At 41.3% G+C, this 23218-nt stretch overlaps 1 protein-coding gene across 2 annotated transcripts in view; it reads right to left on the bottom strand.

Annotated features, from left to right (window-relative positions):
• BICC1 (BicC family RNA binding protein 1) overlaps window positions 1–12601 on the bottom strand; it is a 102059-nt gene extending 89458 nt beyond the window's left edge. The window contains exon 1 of one of the 2 annotated variants that reach the window (XM_032695214.1): window positions 12584–12601. Coding sequence is in view for 1 of the 2 variants with exons in the window: in XM_032695213.1 (XP_032551104.1) it covers window positions 12148–12349 (202 nt within the window). In the remaining variant the exon portion in view is untranslated. Of the gene's footprint in view, window positions 1–12147; window positions 12400–12583 lie in introns of those variants that run through there. The other variant, XM_032695213.1, reaches the window with a different exon arrangement.
• Between the last annotated feature and the right edge of the window lie 10617 nt (window positions 12602–23218).

Here is a 23218-nt window from a genome sequence, read left to right as displayed (position 1 = left end):
GCTCCGGCCTGGGCACGTTCGTGGTTCCTGCCAGACCAAGCCACTACTCCACCTGGAGGACGAACACCCCTTTGACTGATGTGAAAGGAGGCAGCAGGGAAGAGAGACACCAAAAGCACCCTCAGGTAGCAGGGGGATGCAGCAGCACGAAGCTGACAGCACCTAATTCTTTAACACCTTATTAAAACTAATCTCCAACTCTCTGCTGGCTATTCCCGAGTGGAAGTGCCAACAGAAGCTCTGTAGTGACACAGGAGAGCCACACATTCTTGCATAGATGTAATTGATGTCCTATAAGGAAAAAGGTATATTCATATTTTAATTTATTATATTCTCAGCTCATAACACCACTAACCCTCAGCTCTCTACATAAATACAGAAAATATACTTCCAACAGCAAGTACATCAATTAAAAAAAACTTTTAAATTGATCTTAAGCCAAAGTCTGCATCTTTCAGGTGGGAAACACCTAAAGCTGCACTTGAAATCCAGCAGAATATTTTTCTACACTCACTTTCCCTAAACATTTACAACAACACAGAATATAAAGCTTTGTAAATGTTTAAATATAAACAAAACTTTACAATGAGCCAACCGTACTTTTTTTTTTTCTCCATGGTTTAAACGGTTCCCCATGTTTCAAACACTGGAATGACTTTTTTTATTTCTGCCAAGTCTCTGAACAATCTAAAGATGTCACCGAAGACCACTTAAAGTAAAAAAACCTGACTGCTGCTAAGCAACCCAGAAAACATCCTTGAATGTTCAGTTGTTTAGTGCGTTAAAAAATGTCACACATACTGAGGATCCACATATTCTGCGTTCTAATGGTGGTAACGTCTTCCACACAGAGAAATTCTGCAGGATAAGTTCCCATTTCAAAAAGGAATTGCTTAAAAAGGACTAAAAAGATTTGATCAGATTTATTCACTGTTTCTGCACATGGAATAGATTAGAAACATATTCTCTCTTATCCGTTATTTTACACACACTCCGGAAGTAAATTTACTAAGGAAAAACAGCACTTATGTTTGTTTTACTAAAAAAGTAAAGACATACCAAGATTCTTTTCCACTGCATAAAACAGTATTTAAAAAAATGTATTCCACATCCAGACTCTTTAAATCAATGCTATTTTAACTGCTCCAACGGCATATAAACAGAGGCCATCTCATGTAATTTAATATTCCACCATTCTACAGCACTTCTCACCCATGGATGCACTCACGCATTCAGAAGAAGTGAGAGCAAGCCTCATATTCTTTGAAGCAGATCAAGATGAAACAAAGTATTTCCATATCACAGCAAGGATGGCATGCAAATGTATCCATTTCAATTACACATGAATGCATATGTACGTTTTTATTTAAATCTATGTATTACACACACAGATATGATTTTAAATACAGATTATTTTAACTACTTTCTTTTCAGCAAGTGGTTAACCTTTCACTCACCATGGCTCTGTAGCTCTCTGCACAGGAACTACCTTACAACAAAGCTCCTGGTTTAATTACCCTGCAAACAGTTCACTGAATCCCAGCTTACACACCCTCAAGCAACACAAATATCTCACCATAAAGGTCCCAGGGAATATCTTCAGAAGGCATCAATCTACAAAAGCTTCCTTTAACATATAAAGTGTTTCACTGCATCACTTATAATTGACCTAATATTTGTTTTGGAATTGTGGATTTCATTTTTTACCTCTCTCAAGATGCTTAGTCTTAAATTACCAACCTCGTATATTCAACTGCCATAAATTTATTGCAGGCATAGTCTGAACAGAACAGAGCCAATAAAAATAGACATAATCAAAGCCCTTCATTCGTACAAAATCATTGGCAATAGGGAAAAAGACTTAAAGGTTAGTTTTAAACCATTAATTCAGAAAGACAACACAGATTGCCAAAACCAAAGTTTCCTTAAAACAGAAAAAAGTATCACCTACATGTAGAGCTAAAAAATATTTATAAACAAAAAAGGAAGAGGTAAAAATATATTTAAAACTTTGGAATATCTAGTAACCTCACCATGAAACTGTAGACTAGCAATACAATCAAAAATTTTAAAGCCTTACATGGCAAGATAGAACGAGAGACAATAGGCAGAAAATGAGGCACAGGAAGTTCCACCTGAACATGAGGAAGAGTTTCTTTACTGTGCAGTGACTGAGCACTGGAAGAGATTGCCCAGAGAGACTGTGGAGTCTCCCTCACTGGAGATATTCAAGAACTTCTGGACACAATCCAGAAGTGTGCTGTGTGCTCTGGGATGACCCTGCTACAGCAGAGAGGTGGGACCAGGTGACCTGCTGTGGTCCCTTCCAACCTGACCCATTCTGTGACTGTGTGAGATAACAACAGGACAGGTAGATCATAAAACAGACCACTCGCTTATACGCTTATTAAATGAAGAAAAAAATCCCATATGTATATCATATGTTCCAGTAGCCCAAAACAACACTTCAAAAAACCAGGATAAATTGTTAGTATTACCAACTTCTCCCTCCAATTATCTATTAACATGGCTTCTTTCAGGCCAGATCTACTTGGCTCAATACCAGTTTTCAGATGTGTTATACCATAAACCATTTAGCTACGCTTCATTATAAAAGTGTTGCAAGTTTTCCTCACAAGGAAATATAGCATAATTCCTTTCCAAGACTGAAGTTTAATCAGACAAAGCCCTGATCTGACCTGCTCCACAAGCAACACGATGGTATTTTGGTTTTGTTCTGCTTGTCATCTCATCAGTAGTACAGACAATCATTCAAGCTTTGACACATACTTTGCACCAAGTGAGAAAATAAAATACACAGCTCAATCTTTTTAAGTACGTATTTCGAATATGCATATATGTCACTTGAATGACCTGGAATGACATTTCATTTTTTCTTTCCTTAGCACTCATTTTGATTTACAATTTTTTTGCTTTCAAAACCTCTGTAATATTGTAACAGCTAGAGCAGAAACATTCTGTGGCATTATAATTCCTACAAATAAAAGTTATCTTTGCAAATCAAAAAGCTTTAGAGAAGGACTGAAAGACCTAAAAAATGCATCATTCTGCAGCTTCTTAAATAAAGTGTTGGGAAGGCCCACAGGAAAACAAACAAATCAGAAAAACCTTTCTATGGGATGGGGGGGAAAAAAGTACCTATAAAAGCCACAGTATAACAAACATTCTTCACTATTCACACAACGCAAGCCTGACAATAACCACATAAGCACAAAGACTGCTGCTTATTTTTCCTAGTTCTTACAGACCTGATTCATATCACATAGTTTTAGTGGAAAATGGAACCAAACCTCCCAGGCCTGGCCTGCAGGGAAGTTTAGTAAATGGAAAATGGATGGCTCATTCCTTACTTGCATCTACACATGTTCCCAACAGGCAAAAAGGAGGGGGACTCACTATTTTCTTGAGTTAATATTTGAGGAAAAGCTTCTCCATAGAAGTTTACCAAGTTTTATATATAAGGAGTATTTTTTATTGCAACCTTTACACACCAGGTAAATCCTGGAATTGCATTGGAACGGGGAATGAGGCTGCCTCATGTCTGGCACCAACTACAGTGACCAGCTCCCTGCCTTTGGGAAAAGGTTCAGCAGTCAAATCAGATGGAGGGAAAATAAAAAAGCAATTTATTTGAGGTCTCAAAGCAGCTCAACAGAGGATATTCCTTGTAGTCCAGTAACATTACTACCAGGTTGCATCTGAGCCCCTCTAGAGAAGGTAACAGCCAAAACAATTAACTGCACATATCAGGCATTAATTATGCCTTCAGAAAATCTTCAGCTGATCGTAGATTGTGTGAGCGTCCTGGAAAGCCACCTCCTCAAGTGACCCCAGTGTGCCTCAAAAGCTCAGAGCCTCCAACAGGATGGGTCAAAATCTGATCTTGAAAGTTCTAGGGCATGTTAGCCTGGGCAATTAAAAAAAAAACCACAACAAAAACAAACAAACAAGCTAAGCAATAAAAAAGGAGCTTTACTCCACAGCATTTATAAACTGTTGATCTCAAGATGCCAAATTCGAGACACAGCTGCTGGCAGCTGGCCATTTGGAATGCTGTCAGAGTGAGTGGAAATCTCATGCCTTTTACATGCAACATCTATTATTGTCTGTCTTTCTGATCACAAGTGATACATTTATAAAGATATTTTAGAAGCCTTTCACCCTTGAAATGAAAGAAACCTAAGGAACAATCTATCTCCTGTTTTGTTAACACTCACATGTGCAAGAAAGGCACTTCCAGGAAGGGTACTAAGCAACAAGAATTTCTGTGGTTTACACAACAGAATCCAAGCAATAGAGATAACAGGACTGTGCTCCAATCTAAGCTGCATTACCAAGTCCTGTTTTCACAACTTGCTCACATGCCATCAGCAAGAAGGCAAAGCTCAGCAGGATGCAGAGTAATCCATAGCTTGGAGTCCATGAACTACACCCCTTGAACCAGCGAGGCGACCCCAGCCCACAGCCAGCTCCCACTGCTCGGCCACTGAACATCCAGTTACTTTATCCCATTGCCATAAGTGATCCCTGATGCCTCAGTAAGATCTCAGGTAGCAAGTTAATATTAAGCCTTGTTAAGAATCCTTTGATTCCTTTGGTCTCCAAAAGACATGAGCGACCTCATTTCAGCACTGAACACTGCAGAATCGACAAGTCCCCAGATTTTAAGGATTGTTTCCTTTCAGAAAAAAAGAGGAAAAGTCATAAAATGAAACTTTGCTTCTTGTCTTGTCATTAGGCACCACTGAGAAGAGTCTGGCTCCATCTGCTTATATCCTCTGACACACACAATTGATGGTCTGCTCCAAGCAGAGCTCCATGCAAGCCTGCCTGTCTCACATCAAAAGGCAACACCTCCTCCTCATCATCCCAGCCTGTGCATCCTAAGGAGCCTGTATCCAATCACTGAATCCCACTATACATCCTCAGCCTCAGGGCGATCACAGCCCTGCACTTCCACCTGTCTGCTACCCATGCTGCCTGCATTGCCCTCAGGGATTTCAGGGATGCACTCACTCAGGTGGGTTTCCCAGTAAAGGTCCTTCAGGCACATGCCTATCCCATGCCTTCCCAAGCTCTATGCCTTGGTTTTGGTTACAGGAGAGCTGCACAGCAGGATAATAACTAGGACAGGCCAGTTGCAACATGCCCATCAGCCTCTCTTCACAAAATCTGGTTTGCCACAGAAAAACTAAGCAAAGTTATGCTACCAGGCAATATTATTATCTGATTTATTCAGACACCTAGTGTTCTCTTACGTATTTGCTTTCAACCCCCATCCATCACACACATCTTTTCCTGCAGAGACAAGAGTTTTTCCACCCATATCCAAAAACTACATTTTCACACAAGAAGTTGTTGAATACTCAGATTACTTAGACTGTATAGATAGAGAGATAACACTATCACTCCTGAGCATTCCCTCACAATGTCAATAAGCCTTTAACACGGAAAAAGTTATTTGAAAATTATGTATTCCCATTCCAATAAAGAGGATATCACTGTAGACATCTTTACACAATCAGCTATAAAAGTCACCAAAATGTGAAGAGCTACATTGCCCCATGCAATACAGTCACACTGGTCTGAGCCAGAGAAAGAAAGCCCCATCAAACAAAAACAGATACTGAACAAAAGTTGCAGCTGTGTTCAAAGAATGAATTGCTAAAGTCAAAATTATTTTAGAAACTACCACTGATTAATAGGCAGCATCTTAAAGAAGAAATCCTTAAATCAAGAGCTCATCCCTTCAGATAGCTTATTAATTGTGTGTAATTTTTGTAGCTGAACTCCAGCTCGTGTCTAGTCATATTAGATTTTAAGCTCAAAGTTCATGAAAGTCACCACAGTAAGGGATACTACTGTAAAGATGTTAAATTGGAAAAAGGCATTGGTTCTTCAACACAGAAGTTCGAAATTAAAGAAAACCAGCATGTTTCATTGTTTGACAAGGCAAAGAGGCAAGAGTCTGAAATAAGTACTCAAAATAGGACATATTTTCCAACAGAGGTAAAGATTACAATATAACCAACAGGAATGTGCAAGCCAGCAATACTTAACTTAGCAGTCCATGCCAAACCATGATAGTCCGTTGTACTACTTAAAAAACATTGAAACTTGAGAAAGTGGTATTATTACAATTGTTAACAATGGAATGCAAGAACATTTTTAAGCTACAAGTCACACAAATTCATTTAATGTATTTATTTTTGTAGAAATAGACTATTCAGCACTTTAGAGATTTGAAAGCTTGACAAAGAACTTGGAATTTTTTTTCCTGCTAGATGTAAGTTAAAGACCAAATGTAAATGCTATTAGGAAGGTTCCAATTTCCCCACAACTATGTCCCTGTATAGGTTATGCTGATACATTGCAGGGAACAAAAAATAATAAAACCACCAACAGAAATCTCACAACTTAGTAGAAAAAACCCACATTTTCTTCCTCTAGGAAAAGAAACTGTGGTTAGGACCTACTAAAATAAAGAGTCTGAGAAGGTATTTCAGTACAAATCTGGTCAAAGACAAGACATAGTTCAAAACCCTTGAAGATCCAACAGGGACATGGGAGCTGTAAATAGGACTGTAAATCAACAGCACTCTGAGTATTTTTAACTTCAGCTGCAAGCAAGGTACACTAATTATTTGAAGGACAACAGTACATTTAGTTTTATTATATAAATTTCTGTCACCATCACACAGACAAAAATAATCCAGAGGAATAGCAGCAACTCCTGCTTAGCCATTTAAACATAAAACCCCAGTATAAATTTAACACTGAGCTTGCCCTCCCTGCACAGAAACCATCACAGTCAGGACCATTACAACGGCCTATTAGGCAGCTAACTTGCTCAAAAGTCATATCTCCAGGGTTTAGCCTCTAATAAAACTATTGTTTTTTAACACTCAGCAGAGGCCTGGGTTTCCTAGAATATCTGTCTTCTTTAGTACATTCAAATAAAAATGTTTTTCTTCCCCCTTCCACTTTCTTCAAACTTTGCCTGTTACACATGGATTTATCATTCTCTGTAGATGGAACAAACTAGCGGAGAAATCTATGAAAAGTACTGAAGTGCACTTTCCAACAGAGTTATGCATTAAGTAGGGAAAATACACTTGTTTAAATACAAGTTTCACCTGATGGCTCAGCAAACAAAAGCTGGTTATCACTCAGGCATCAGAAGCAGGCATTGCACAAGTACAGTCTTAAGATGGGACAATGGCCTCAGGGGTGACCTTTAGGCAAATACAGTAACTGATTTCCAGTAGATTTACAGTAAGCTGCACCTAGATTAAACTGTGCAAAAAAATGATCCAAGTATTTATGTCACTTCCCCCTAAGAAAAAAAGGACTTGTTTTAGTGGAAAATTACTAGTTGAGGTTTTTTCCCTAACTCCCCATGACAGGCAAAGAGCACCAAAACTGAGGGACAAGGACAGGGAAGTGCTCACCCAGTGCTGCAATGGCAGGACAGAGAGCTACACAAAGACAGCCCAAAGAGCTGCTTGTACTGACTGCTCTCACTGAATTTGAGTCACACTGCTTTCATCTTTACTGCCTGAAAAATAATAAGTGATCTGTTATTATTTATAGAAGTCAAGTCTACATTGTGCAAATTAAGATTGACATGATTCCTATTATTCTGGCCTACTTCATAACTAATGACAGTCAGGACTAAATCCACTGCTGTTTTCCAAGGTGTCCACTTGGTAGCAACACAACCTGCTCTGTGAAATGAGCTCAAGAGCAAACAGGGTATTTGTGGGGCTGAGTGCTCTCCAGTTTCCTGGGCAGGCAGGTCTGTGCTTTTCTTCATATGTTTATCAACAGTCAGGTAAACTCTGAATTACCTCACAATGGGAAAAAACCATCGCCAAACAACAAAGACACAGAACAAAAAACCACAACCCATAAAGTTTAGACCCCTAATATTACCCCAACGAATCCTCAAAATGAAAGATGATGCATAAAAAAAATCCAAAACAGAAGAAAGAAAAACAGAATTTTAACAGGCACAGTTTGTTTTCTTTAATGAAAGAGCCATGTATAATATGGTCCCCACACCACTGCTAGATTTAGGCTCTTATTAAAAAACAGCATGGATCTGGTTTTTTACCAAACTGCTATCGTGTGATAGTGAATTACAAAGTCACAAAGTATTTAAGCATGTGCTGTACACACATCACATAAAAAAACCCCTCCGATGTCTGTTCAAGAACATGACATAGAAAAAGAATTATTTGAAATGCAAAACTGGCATAACACTTTATAACCAAGGATAAGACACACCATGCAAGCGAAAAAGGTGTTGCCTTGTTTTGTTTTGTTTTTTTTTTCAGTGTTCATGGCCAGCTTGTCTAAGCCTACTGATTGCTGCAACATTTGCTGTTAGATTATACTTTTTGGGCAGCTTTCCTAAGTTTAGTGTTTTGCATTTTTATAATAATACTCAGCTGCTATGGTAACAGGCATTTAAACATGCACTAAGTAATTCATCCCACAATATTAAGTCACCTGAGCATTTACCAGAATTTGTACAGAGCAGTTATAATTAATAGCACTGCTATGAAATACTATCTTCTCTCACTGCTAGGAAGACCACCTGATCTGTTTTACTCAATTTTACTTAAGAAAAGAAAAAGTTACTCTAAAAAGATCTGTTCACCAATAAACTCTGATAAAGGCATGCAGCATAAGATGGCTTACACCCCACTATAAAGACTGAGATTTGCTTATGGAACACTATTCCAGACATCTCTGTGCAAGTAATAAAACAGTCATACACAGTAGTTGGGCACAAGAAAAAAAATCGTTCTTATTTTCAAGGTTTTTACCACAGTTTTTGCCTTTCCTGATATTCCCAATAGAACACCAAATATACTAAAACAATTATTTCAAACTGGAAAAAAAAAAGTAGCAGAAGCACCCACGAATCAAGATTTTCTGACACATCCATTCAGATTTGATTTCTTCTTTAGATACAACTGTAGCAAACTTGTTGCATCACCTCTCCTTTGAAAGAGAGCTACACAGGGTCTCCCTATAGCACTTACTCCAGGTACTCTGTATCCCACAGGAAGGTGTCCCAGCCCCCCCATGAGCCATGGAGTCTGCTACGCCCAGGTGAGTCTCCCTGAAATCAGCTTTCTCCATCAGGAAAGCATCCACAAACTATTAAGGGCAGGAAAGATGAAAACAAGCACAGCAGAAACACATATAAAATTCAGCAACGCAACCACAAAGTAACAGAAGCACCAAGCCCAACATTGAGCTGCCTAATATCCTTCCTCCCCGACAGTTTTTTGCATTTCATGATTAGCACAGTAAACAACAGATGTTGATAAGCAGAAAAAACCAAGGCACTCTGAGCAAGAATGAGAACATTTCCTGATAGGTTTCTTCAACAGATGCCGTTTCAAATTTGGCTTTAAAGACAACTGAACTAAAGACAATGTGTTCTCACCCCTCCATAATATAAGAGAGCTGTGGTGGTCACTAGAAGAAATCATATTTTTTTTAATCACTTAAAAAGTAACTTTCACAAATGTAAACAGGCTTTCTAGTAGCTGGTAAAGCATCTAATATGAACCCAAGAAGCTGTATTTACACCAGCCTGAATTTAAAAAAAATAAAAGGCAAAAAAATTGGCTAACTTTTGGAAATAAGAAATCTGGTCATCACCGCTTGGACTACAGACATGTTTCTCTTCCACAATACATTTTTAAGAGCTTCCAGCGAAGGCTCTGGTATTAGAAACCATAGGGAATGCAACCCTACAAATTCCCTAATAAAAATTAGTTACTGGAGATGGCACACTGCTTCCTTTCCATTGTCCCTTTCCTACGAGGGTGAGTCAAAGTTTCAACTCCCAAAAGATGGACACCAAAAAAAAAAGAAAGAAAAGAGAACAAGGGGTGGGAGAAGTTAAAAAATACAATCAAGTTTGGCTTGTCATTGGCACCTTAATTGACTCTGAATTTCTGGGTATCACTCACAGATCAGGCTTCATGACGTTCTTTCCCTGGCAGCACTACTTTAAGCTTGAAGTATTCTACAAGAAAAGGGTAACGAAAACCTATCTGAGAAGAAGTCAAGAGATGAGATAAATACTTGTAAAGTACGGAGAGGAATCTGAAAGAAAGTGATAATGTTTAACAAACAGTTCAGTTTTCTGACAGAAAGAACTACTATGTTTCCCTCATGTTTCCTAATAAGCAGTTTTTCATTATCAATAAGTCAGACAATTTAGGTTTGCACACAAAAACACTTATTACAGAATCTAAAATAAACTTTCCTTCACAACAAGGATAACTGTCTGATGCAAAAACTCCTCCAACCATCACCTGAAGCACGTGTGTTCTAGACTGGACACACAGCAACCTCTCTCCAAAAAGCAGACAGCAATCTGTTTGCATTTACTTGCTGTGCTCTATCAATCATAAACTTTTTACTACACTCTTATAAAGGTAAGATAAAATTTTTAAAAGGAGCAAAGAAAATCTCACATTTTGACACTGGCTACTGCTGGGTGACACAACCTATAGAGTATTTGGATTCTGCTTGGGAGCTTTGTTTACCCCTGCATGCTTACTACCCCAGGCAGTAGAAGGAAGGACTGTGTGTGGGATGAGATAATGGAAATTTATTAAGCTACTAGAAAAAAAAGTTAAAGTAATCTTCATCTTCTTACAGAACTCTAACTTTTGACCCTTTTCTACCACTTCTTACACAGAAATACCCATGTGGTTTTGGTTTTAAGACACTTTTGATGAGCACATCTTTATAAATAGTTGATGCTGCTCTGTTTCTCCAAATTCCTTTCTCTTTATTGCATTACATAATGAGATTTTTTTTCTACTAGTGCTAAAGTATTAGCTGATTAAAGATTAACTTGCCCCCAGGAGAGAGAATCTCAATTAAAAAAATTCCAATCATTGTAGTCACCAAGTCAAACCGCAGCTCTTCAGTGACCAACCCAACTCACCAGCCCCTGTTCCCCAGCTGGCTCCCACAGCCTCTCACCGCTGGAAGGAGAAGGGCAGGTGCCCTGGCAGGGGATGCTCAGGAAGGAGCACCTAAAGCTTCCAGTAAGTGACTGAAATGCCTTTCATGTGTCACACCAGTGAAATATTTGTCAAGGGTTTATTTGTTTTGGAAATATACGTAAATACGTGAGTTACCATGTTAGTGTAACACTAAATATTTACAAAACAGCAGTTCCAAAGGAAAGTGCACCTTCTTGAAATCACCATCACCTTTCCTTGTTGATCCAAACATACCCTGAGATTTGACACTGCAAGACCTGAAACTCACCTCCGTTCTCACGGGCTCCTGAGGTCAGACAGCAGGGAACACTCCGGGGGAATTACCCCACTTCGCAGCATCCGCAACTGATTCAAACCTATTTATCTGCTCTTTAGCAACAAAACCAGCAACTGCCCACTCCTGTTTTGTCAAAAGTTGCCTACGTAACTTCCACTGAGAATCAGATAATTCAAAACATACTAGGACAAAATATGCAGCCTCAAGGAAAGAAAAAAATACTTCTAAAAACAAAAAGCCACAAAGCGGAGCCAAGGGCCGAGCCGGTCCTGCGGCAGCGGTTGCCGCTGTCAAGCTCCGCGGAGCCGTCCCCGCTCCTCCGGCCAGGACACCCGGCTCCAACAGGTCTTTTCCCGCTACGCAGCTGTTCCTCGAAAGCCGAGAGCCCGAACCGCCCTTCCCGAGTGGGATGTTACGTTTTTACAGAAGGAATTCGGAGAGACCGGGACCCTCCGACCCGCAGCCCCGGCGGGGCCGGGCAGCGGCAACACCCGCGCCGCCGGCCCGGCCCGGCCCGGCCCGGCCCCGAGCGGCGTCCGGACACCCGGGGGGACGGGGCCGCTCCGCTCCGGGGATGGGGGGCCGAGGAGCCGCCTCCTCCTGGCCACGACAGCGCCCGGAGCCGGGACCGGCCCGCGGGGCTCCCGCCGAGCCAGGGCCGCGTCCCGCGCCCGGAGGGGTGACAGGAGGCGGACCCGGCCCGGCGGGGATGGGGGAGGCAGGACACGGCACGGAGGGTGCGGGGCCCCCTCGTATCCCTCCCGGACTCCCCCGGGGCACCGCCGCCACCGCTCCCCGCCTCACCTTGGAGCATGGCCTCCAGTTTCTTCCTGTCCACCCGGAATCGCTCCTCGCCCCACTCGGGGCTGTGCAGGGCCCGCGGCGGGCCGGCCGAGTCCTCCTCGGAGCCGGGCGCGGGCGAGTCGGCGCTGCGCTCGCTGTTGGAGCCCGGGTCGGAGAGCGGCTGCTGCAGGTACCCGCTCAGCGGGTCGCGCTGCGCGGCCATGGCGCTGCCGGGCGGCCGCCGCCGCTCCGAGCCCCACTCGGCCACGTCCCCGCGGGTCGCTATCTGCCCCCACAGCCGCGCCGCCGGCTCATCCCAGCCGCCGCCGCCCGCCCGAGCCCCGGCGCCGCCCGCCCCTGCCCCCGGCTCCCCGCCGAGTGTGCGCGGCCCCGGGCCGGCGGCGTCCGCGGCTCGGCGGCGCCCCCAGCCCGCCCGCAGCCCGCACAGCATCCCCACCTCCATTGGGCCACCGCCCGCCGGGGAGGGGCCGGGGATATCCCCGGGAGGAGGGGGCAGCGCCGCGGCCCCGGAGGAGGGCGGGGAGGGACGGGGGAAGGGAGGGGCAGGGAGGGGAGGGGAGGGGAGATGCCACCGCCCCCAGCGGCACCGCCCCCTCCCGGGGGTGGCCGGGCCGGGGTCGCGGCTGCTGGCGGTCCCCGCAGCCAGCCCCGCTCCCAGCCCTCGCCCGAGCGAGGGTCAGAAGCGATCGTGCGGAGGACGGGCGGGTGGCGGTGCCGAGTAACACCGAACCCAAAGCCGACCCACGGTGTGGGCAGCGAGGACGAGCGAGGACGAGCGAGCCCGAGCTTTGCCGCAGGTCCCGGAGACGCTGTAGTCGCTGCTGCTCGCACATCCCGTCCCGACGGGGAGGGACCTGGCTCTCGGGTCACTGCTCGAAGCCTCATGACGGCCAAGTGCCTTGTGCTGCACCGCAAAAGGCTGGGTTAGGCATCCCTCACCTTCCAGCGGACTAACTACATTAGTCCGCACCCAGAAGCCCAGGTCTGGATTTTACACCGGCACAGTTCATAGCACTTTGCAAACAGATTAAGCCCAGAAACGCGCACTAGTGTAGAGGAAACATTAGCACCAGCTGCCGCACCGGCCTGGTAACCGCAGTGCTGTTCCACTGTTCCGGCACCCGGACACTGCCCGGGAGAGCGATCGCTGCCCGAGGGTGACTGCCCGAAGCAGGGAGACGAGAGTGAAGAGTTCACATCTCTTTGGGTCTATCTGGTGCCAGCCAGCTTGTTTCTCCTTAATCTGAGAAATCCTTTCAGACAAAAGAAGTCACCCTGCCAGTCACACGCTCCCACAAAAGCTTTCTGTTTTGATGGCTGTTTTCCAGTGGAAAAGCAGTCTGCTAGAAGATGATCCTGGAACCCCAACAAGGTATCCCACCCTGAAAGCATCACACCTCACTTGCAGTACTACAGATGCCTGTTGTCTGTCTTCTCCAGAACTTGGGCATCCATGCAGTTATGATGGCCAAACCACGTTGCTATACATACTCTGGAAAGCAAGACAGAAATTAAAGCTGGTGTGATAGTGAACTCACCTCACATTTATCACCACCTTGAAGGACCGTGTTAAAATCCATCAGGGGATATGCTGATACTCCAGGTAGATGGGAGCTGTGTCATGTCCCGTTTCAACATGCAGTCATTTTGACACAGGTTCGGAGTTTGGCTTATGGAGTCTTCATGTATTTCCCACTTAGTTCCATGACAGTATGAATTCCACAACGCCCACGGTTCCATTTCTGCTGAACATTGCGTGCACTCAGAGAGGCTTCCTCAGTGGAGACATCTAGAATTTAATTGTAGTATTTAATTCTCTTTGTGGTCTCAAGGCCTTTGTGGATGGTAGCCAGCAGTTTGCAGGCAGCATACTGTTCACAAGATCCTCTGATACTTTTCATGACCATGGGAAATAAAATATCTGAGGTCAAAACCACTGGAACAAAATATGGATATAGGTAATGAAAACAGTGCAATCTTCCTTTCTCTCAGCAGTATGCTTATTGTGACATGTCACTTTAGGTGTGTAGGGCAGTCCAGGAAAGAGTGAAAGTCCTTCCCAGTTCCAAAGTTTACAAATATCAACCACCTTTTTTTTTTTTTTTTCTGTGAATGGGAAAGTGAACATTGTCCATTATCAAAACAACCTGAAATCCAGTGAAGTGTGCTGCCTCACCCCAGATCAGCACCAGCTGGAGTTGTCTGTCTTCTAGATGCCAGCACCATGAGTTGCACAATCCAAATGTTTGGAAGTTATGAGTGTTGACAGCACCAATTACAGTCCATGACAGCTACAGATGCTTAGCACCTCTGAGCAAAACAATTATTTATGTATTTTCCACTCATAAACTAGTGAGAGATTCTCAGTGTAGGAGGTCCAGGAGGTCTCTTTCCTTGCGTTTTATCAGTTCCTGTAATATTGCCACAGAAACCTTTTTTCTCATCAATTAGCTATGGTTGAACTCAGCAGCCATTTTTTTCAGCAGCCATATGAACAATATAATAAATCAAAGACCTCTTAAAAAAATAACAATGCCCACAGTTTTGTTTTTATTCATTGAAAATGACCCTTTCATGGTGTGGTTTTAGCCTAACAACAAGAAGTAAACTCTTTGATGTCTTATTTAAATCCATATAAATGGTTTAAAAAGTTTTGGTGATTAGGTGTGTTATTATTGATAGTATATATTCAGTAGAATATTACTTCTGTTGCATAAATGACATTTTATTTATCTAGTATGTTGCAGGAAATAATACAATGTTACTCAGAAAACTTGAACCAAGTAGAAAACCACATTTTTAATGGCTATATAATATTAAATGTGGATAAAATTGGGGAAATGGGTAAAAGTTGGCAGATGCAAGATCAAATGGCTACAAAGAACAGCAGCTGAAGTTGACTTTGGCATATATAATTTACACTGGTTGTTTTTCTGTGACCAATAGTTTGATCAAAGAAAAGAATAACAGGATCTTTCTCATTTTGGTGCACCAGGTCTATTTTCCTGTGTTCTCTCTCTCTTTTTTTCATCCTGTCCCTTTTCCTCACCTCACACACACATAATATCTGCAAATCTCAGAAAAAGCATAACTGAATAGGAGAGCATTTTATTTTCTTACTCAGCCTATCTGCAGAGTCTATTGTATCATATTCATTGGGATGAAAAAAATACTGTCAGGCTAAAGGAGATCCATTAGTTGGTTGATCTACTGTAAGGAGTCATGTCTCTTTGGAACTGCACAAAGCCCCCAGATTGAGAGCAGTACAGGGCTCTCCTGTGAAGGATGTGGGTCTGCCCTCAGACCTGGGGACAAGAAGTGACAGTCACCACCCAGAGAGCACCATCAGATGTCTCTGGGGCTGCCTTAGGGCTGCTGCCAACACCTGGAGCTGATGGCTGGATGTATCTGCACTCCCTGGGCCCAAGAGGCAGAATTTACCTATAAATGGAATGGTAGTGCCATGTAATTTATCATTAACACAGCACGGTCTGAATTCCAGAGCTCGCTTTTATGTATTATTCTTGATCTCGAATTTAGCCACTTCTCAGCACCATTATGAGCAAAGTGCTCTTCTTTGTAGTTTTCTGAGGTGGGAGCCATGTACAAAAAGGCAAGTTCAGAAAGCTGCAAGGTGAGGATGAGGAAAGAGAAGGTGGCACATGGAGTATTTAATCATCTGTTGTATCCAGAAATGCTTTTCTAGGCAAAGTGCTAAATTTAGTTTTTGTTATTTGGGAGAGGTCTAATGCTGGTGAAAATTAATGCTGGTGGTGTTTTGAAAGGCTTTATTGCATTCACCTACTTTGCAGAAGAAAGAGCCCATAATATTTTGTCTTTCATGATGTTATGCCATATTCCCCAAGTGAGTCCCATTAACTTAAATTTCTCAGAATAATATAATGTGGCCTACTGTGTACTAAAGTACTGTGCACTTAAGGCCCAGCAGCAAATAAATAAAACATCCTCCATAGCTGTTATAAAAACTTTTCCACCCTTAGAAATTCCCAAGATTATTTCTTTTCCTAACCATAAGAGCAGAGAGATTCTTAAACATCTTTTTAGCTATACTGACTCATGGAGCCATAAAAAAAGACTGAAAGAGATCACAATAAGTTCATCTAGTTCATCTCCTAACTGGGATGAGTTCATTCCTCGTAGATATTTGTTTATCCACTCCTTTACAATGTCTAATTACGAGGTCTCCATGACCTCTCCAGGAAATTCCTGTGCTTCACTTACCATCAGAAATACTTTTTCCCTTTAATAAGTAACTTGAATTATTCTTCCTGCAACTTAACACCATTAGTTCTTGTCCTGTCCACCATGGACACAGTGAACAGATTATTTCTTCTTTCTGTCAAACTTTTATGCTTGTGTGTACTTTTATCATGCATTGATCAACTCTTAAGTGTTCTGTTCCTTACTCTAGTTGCTCCTCAGTCTTTCAGCTCATTCTCAGAGCTCTTGTTTCTTGTTGGTCTCCAACAAACTCTTTCCGTAGAGTTCCAATCATCAATGAAACACGGAACAGATATGGGCCCAGAATAGAATATCTGTCTATTTTTATACATCCTTCCATTTTCACAGTGAAATAGTCATAACAGCCCTGTGTGGAGATGCTTATTCACCTTTATTACGTCATGGACTGACAATTTCTGCTATATTTTATGGGAATGTTACACGAAATAGGGTTGCTGGAGTCCTGAAGTACGGCCTCTGCTGCTACTTCCCTGTCTGCAGCCATTCCTGGTCTGCTATAGTAGCACATTAGTCTGATAGGATTTATTCTTGTCATATCTATACTGGCTGTGCATAGATCTTGTTATTAGATTATCCATTCCAGTCACCTGTCCCAGTGTGTGTGTTACTTTTTTTTTCCCTCAGGAGATGAAGTTAAATGGACTAGGCTACAATTTATTGTTCCTCTCCTGCCATTTTTACAGACTTGTCACTATATTTGACCTTTTTCAGTTTTCTGGTACCTCACCGATCACCAAAGAATTCTAAAGGAAGTCATTAATGGTTTTGAGAATGAGCAGGGAAACAAATACAGCCTTGGTGAACCTGACAGAAAACCATTGGATCTCTGCTTAAAAGTCTGGCTGATCACACACAAGGTGTTAACATTTGGTAACATTCAATGCGCTGTGTAACCTTATATATACACTCTTATTTATTATAGCCATGCAGTTTTAAACATCTTAATCTCTGGGAGACTTTTCAACAGTTGGACTATGTGAACCTTGTCTTTGCTGAAATGTTAGGAGAATTAGAAACAAATGTACAAGGCTCAGAAGTCCAGGAATTTTCACTCTTGGAAGTTGCACTGGCATTTTCTGGCAAGAGTACAGCCTGTCTCTTTTGGCTCTCAGAAGCAAAGTGATAGATTCACATTCTAAACCTAATTAGAAAACAGCTATAAAGAGAGATTTAAATATTACCAATTATAAAAAAATTGATATTGCCTGATTTGTAAGAGGAGCAATTAATAAATAATAGCATGAATTAGAATTGAAGATGGCACTATAAAGAACCTGAAAGACTGAAAACAATAATCCTACACTGGCAATATCTTTGTCATGTCAGGTAATGTCCTACATTGCTGTCAAAGGAACTGCACCACGTGTCTGTCAATTAGGAAAAGTTGCTTTGTAACCTAAATACTAAATCATAAAATTGATAACCATGTTCCTTCCTTACTAAAGAGCAAGAAAGGCTTTCTCTTCTTTAGAAGCCACTGGAAAAAAACTGCCCTGGATTAAAAAAAAATTATTCCTGTTCTGAAATGTCCCTCTCCCCACTCTAATCTTCACAGATAATTTTGAGGTATTTCTCATTCTTTCCATTTCATTCAAATAAATATAAAGTGGCAAACAGGAAAAAGTGTCTTTATTGAAGGACAGTGTATCTGAAATAAATTCTGATGTAAGTTTAGAGCTGAGGTGAGTTAGTATTTCAATTTAAATCAAATATACACTTAAGGAGTTTTCCTCTATATTCCTAAACTAATGGAAATAAAATTACAGATAGGTAAAAGTGCTTTTTGGAGTCAGGTTTTAAATGGATCAACCTTCTTCATTAGAAATATTCTAATTTTTTTTTTTTAATTTGCTATTATTGGTACATGTAGTGTATATTCTTAGCATCCTGCATAGCTAAAATGCTGCATTCAACAATGATTAATTTAAAAAATCTGTTCTTCCATTTGTCTTAGTGGATAAGATTTACTAAATTATTATAGTAGTGTCTCAACTAAGAAAAAAATCTCCTTTACACTGCACAGGTACCTTCAGTCACTCAAAGCTTTCATATTGCATGAAATGGCTGGTGTAATTAATGCATTTCCACTTCAGTAGTGAAGCCTATCAGCTGCTGAGATCAACCAATGGGTACCTATCAGAAATTAAACAGAAAAGTGGGATTGGAGGACTTCTTGTTTTGCTTTGTTTCGTACAAGTCTAACACTTGATTTCATTACCATAAAATTGTTTTCACCTTGAGAGTCACTATGCTGTAGAAAGCACCTGTGTATATTTAGCAATTAAAACACACTTGTTTTTATTTCCTACATCTACTCATCTCTCATCCCTCAGTAACCTCTCCTGCACTGCCAGGGCTCTGGGTGCTAATAGGCTTTAATTTCACTGATCAGCCCCACCTGGGGCCCCACTTACAGACCCCACCCCTGGGCCCAGGAGCCCTATTTAAGCCTGGCCCTGAGCAATCACTCCTGGTTTGAGCTGCCCTGAGGTTCAGTCTTCTGTTCTGTCCCTGCCTTGGTTGGATGTTGGGGGTGTGTTGAAGATGGGTGGTTTTTGTTCCTGTCCTGCTTCTTGTTGTTACTTCATGGGCTCCCTGGATGGTTCTTAATGGTTCGGCGTTGACGTATGTGTAAGGCTTTTGGTGGGGTTGCAGAATCACAGAATGGGTAAGGTTGGAAGGGAGCACAGTGGGTCATCTTTGTTATCAGCATCTTCCTGCTCTATTGAGAGAGGGTGGAGTTACCTCAGGATGGGTGATGTGCTGTTGTCCTACATTCCTGGCTTGTCCTGCCCTTGCTACTACCTGGTAGAAACTTCCCTCTTGTTATAGAAATTCCCTTTATTAGCTGACTGTCCTCTATTTCTGGAAAGGAGCCCAGCTCCAAGTGGGTAGTACCACAGACTTACACTGTCTAATTGTGACTGAAAGGTTAGGGGTGATGTTAGTGGGGCTATACCGAATTTTAGGTCAGGCTTTACGGAACACAAAACGATAGGGACACAGTATCAGAAAAAAGAACCTTGTGAGCTGCAATCTGAATGCCAGACAACTGTTTCTCCAATACCTTTTGCTTTGTGTAGTCACTTATTCCTCTAGTGTCAAATGCTGCTATTTCATAACTTTCAATAATTTATTGCTAAAGTAACACTGATGTCTATTTTAAGTAGTTATAAGTAACTGAACAAAATATAGGGAATGAGAAGTCATTTAAAAAATGACATTCTTTTCCTTTAGAAATTTAAGAATTGGTTTTATCCAAGAGAATGTATTGAGTTGGGCAGATCTGATATTTCTTTGTGCCATAGAAGTACACAGGAAAAAAAATTACTCTTGAGGAGATCTCATCTTAGTTTTTATTCCATTTTCCTCCTAACACTTTTAGTAACTTAGATGTTTTTGGTTCCGCACGATATCTGAAGAACTTTCTGTGCTGTTTTCAAAGACACAATAAACATATGACCTCTGGTAAAGGAAGGAAGATAAAAGGTCCATGAACTTTAACACAGAACTGGCTGTGAGAGGATGAGTCTTGTCCTCTCCCTGTGAGAAGACATGCAGGTGCTCAGTGAGAGGCATGGGGGCTGTCTCATCATAAGCCCAAGGAAGGTGGTAGTGGAAATAATCTTTCTCTTGCATGATTTGTTTCTGCACTACAGAAACTTGGTTTTGCTGTAGTAATTCAGAGCAGGCAGAGTATTTAGGAGACCACATTCCTCAATACTTTTTATTCCCCATTTGTCTAGCTGTTAGCTTAAATCCAGCATAATGCATCTCTGAGTGTCAGATATAGTTATGTGTAAAGCAGTAGCTAAGCTGTACAAATTACATTGTAAGTATATGGGAGAACAGCCATGTTTCCTTTCAGATCCCATACTTGATGAAATGCTGTGTAATTTGATAATTTCAATATCCAATTTAGGAGTGAGAGAGGGGAAGATTTCTTACTTTTTGGAGTGATGTGTCTACCAAGGGCAAGAAGCTATTTTGTGATTAAATTTTTGGTAAAACTAGTTCACTTTAATGTGCATATTAAACATGGGCCCTGGCTGGGAAGAGAGTAGTCTTAGTTTTTGCAATGTGTTTCTGCCTGAGACAAACCCAGCCATGAGTAAATGGGAGAGGAGGAGAAGGATCACCCTGGCTTTGTAACCACAGCTGGGTCCTGTGATAATGGAAATGTGCACCATTCCCCTTGGTGCCAGTGGGAAGGTTCCTAGAGACCAGAGTGCCCAATTTATCAGTATATTGGTCTTATACAGACGTAATTTCAGCAGTTATTCTTTTCCTCTTTTGTTACACTTCAGTGAAGCAGATACTTACTGTAGAATGTCATTTGGTATCTTATACTATTATGAAGTCTTTTGAAGTCCTCTATCAACAAGCATCATTTTAGTAGTGGTAAGAGTCTTGAGCCCAAGTGGTTCGGAGATGATACAAACCACCTTTACCTGGTCTTTTCTGGACCTATCATCTTGAGCTTTATCTCTCAGTAAACCTGTGTTCTCCATCTGGATATATTTTTTAAGAATTGGCTGGAGTTCTGTGTGTGATCCTGTAGTGAAATAATAGATGAACAGAAGAAATTGTTCACTTTCAGGAGAACAAATACGTCATGTAATGATATTCTTGTTCCTTTTTTTTTTTTGGTGTTTTTCTCTGCCCAAGTCTTAGGAATACATAGAGGACTTTATATAACCAGGCATCAAGACTTCTTTTCATTTGTTCCCTCAGTTCAAGTGGAAGGATGAAAGAATGGAGTGGGATAGCCATGTTTCTGAACAGGAGGAACAGCCTGTCATCTACAGGGGCTTTATCAGAATGGTAATGGAACACGGGGCTCAGGCCATCAGCAACTGTAAACTTGCATGGCTTCAAAGAATATGCTGACAACTGAACTTGAATGATTTGCATCAGGTGAAAATCTAATTATTTCAACAAAAATACCTTAGATAATTCCACTGTAGCAGAGAAGTGGTTCCAGCACACAGTGGAATTAAAACCAGAAGTGGAAGAGGAGCATTGGCAGTTCCTACTATCCTAAAGGCTGCAGCCAAACCAGCAAAGATTTAAGGAAATGACTCATAGTACTCAGAAGAAAGAAAAACATCACAGTAATGGGAAGGAAAGCTAGGTTAATGTAACCAAACTGTTGAAGTCAAGTTTACTAGCCCACAGAGGCAAAGACAGGAAGTACTGAAATGACTGAATTACATTCCTAAAACAAGTCTGTAATAGTGTTTTGTCAGGTTAGTGATTGCAAATGGCCAAGAGCTTCAGTGGACCTGTAGGAATCCATTTTACTCTTGGACATTTTCACACAGACATGTTACAGTAAATGACTTTGCACATGTAACAGATAAAGATTTGATCCAGAGATCTTAGTGTAATGAATGCTCTTTGGCAATACCAGGAAGCACATTCTTCAGTTTGCCTAATAAATATGTAAGTCTCAATTTGCTAATGTGCTAATTTTCAAAATGTTACTATTTCTGGGCAAATGTTTTGTATTGCTCTAAACAAAAATATGTCTAAATGCAGTTGCTAGCAAGACTAATTGTGTAGGAATGCTTGCTATTTTGCTGCATGAATGGACTACAAAGAGGAAAGCCTGAGATTCCAGGAAGTTCTATGTCAATTTAGAATCATCTGGAAAATAGTGAAGCCATAAGATAGTATTGATTTCCAAACTCAAATAGTTATTTTTAGTGGTGTTTTTCCAGAACAGTTGGTGTTGCCCTCAGCACAATCTCCAGTGGCTGAAGATAGCAGGGCTGCCTGATGGATGCCGTTGTTGGGTTTTTTTTTGGTTTTTTGTTTTGTTTTTTTTTTTTTTTTTAAAAAAAAAAGCAGTCAGCTGATAACAGGATAGGGGTAGTGGGCACAGTCCTGAGTGGATTTTATTTAGAACATGATCACCCTAAGGGCGGTCACTTACTGCAACATTGCACAGGAGGGTGGGATTTGTGTTGTTGAAGATATTAGAACTTGGTAAGGATGTGAGTAACCTGATCTCACAGGCCCTGCTTTGACCATGGAATTGGGTTTGATGACCTTAATTCAGCCTGCAAGTCTATTTTGTTTTGTGAAACACACTAAAGGCTCTTTTTTTCTTAATTTACATTTCAAACTGTTGTATATTCCCATTCTAGACACTTAGTCCAAAACACAATTTTCTAGTTTATTTATAAGGTTGCTCTGTGGAAATTTGCTGAAGGCTTATCTTACCATAATTACATGTTACATCTGCTGATTGAAGCCATAAGGTATTCTTGGCGAATGTGGCCTTTCTTTGTCCTAATAGTTTAAAAATCACTTATTAATTATTTGTCCTGATATCATCTTTGATTATTCTTCCAGACTCACATATTTTTTGTCTTGGATTTGCTTTTGCACACTGGTATTTTTTTTGTAGCTGGAGCTGCTGCTTTTCTCTTGTTGTTTGATTCCTATAGATGGGGGCATGGGGGCAGAGTTAGTTTTGTCATGAAAACACTGTTTATTGCCTAATGAAGGCAGTGACTAGTCTCTCCCCTGAAGCTACATGTTACGGTTGGCTGGTATCAAGTGGTCATCTTTTGTAAGATTGACCACATGAGCATTGTTTTTTGGTTGTTGATTTTTTTTTTTCTAAATTTTTTGTCAGCAAAAGAGATGGGTATACTGTCTAAAATGCTAAGTTGGAGTCTGTTTAAGTTATTGTCTTTATGGATTTAGTTGGTACAGGTGAATACATTAAAGATTCTTGGAAACCAATGTAATTAGGCAGTCAGCTTAGATTTATTTACAATTGGAATCAAGCACCTAA

Source organism: Chiroxiphia lanceolata, chromosome 8 (assembly GCF_009829145.1).
Source record: "Chiroxiphia lanceolata isolate bChiLan1 chromosome 8, bChiLan1.pri, whole genome shotgun sequence".
In the NCBI taxonomy this organism is placed as follows: Eukaryota; Metazoa; Chordata; class Aves; order Passeriformes; family Pipridae; genus Chiroxiphia; species Chiroxiphia lanceolata.
The sequence above is the reverse complement of the archived record's forward strand: the minus strand, read 5'-3'. Positions and strand labels throughout refer to the sequence as shown.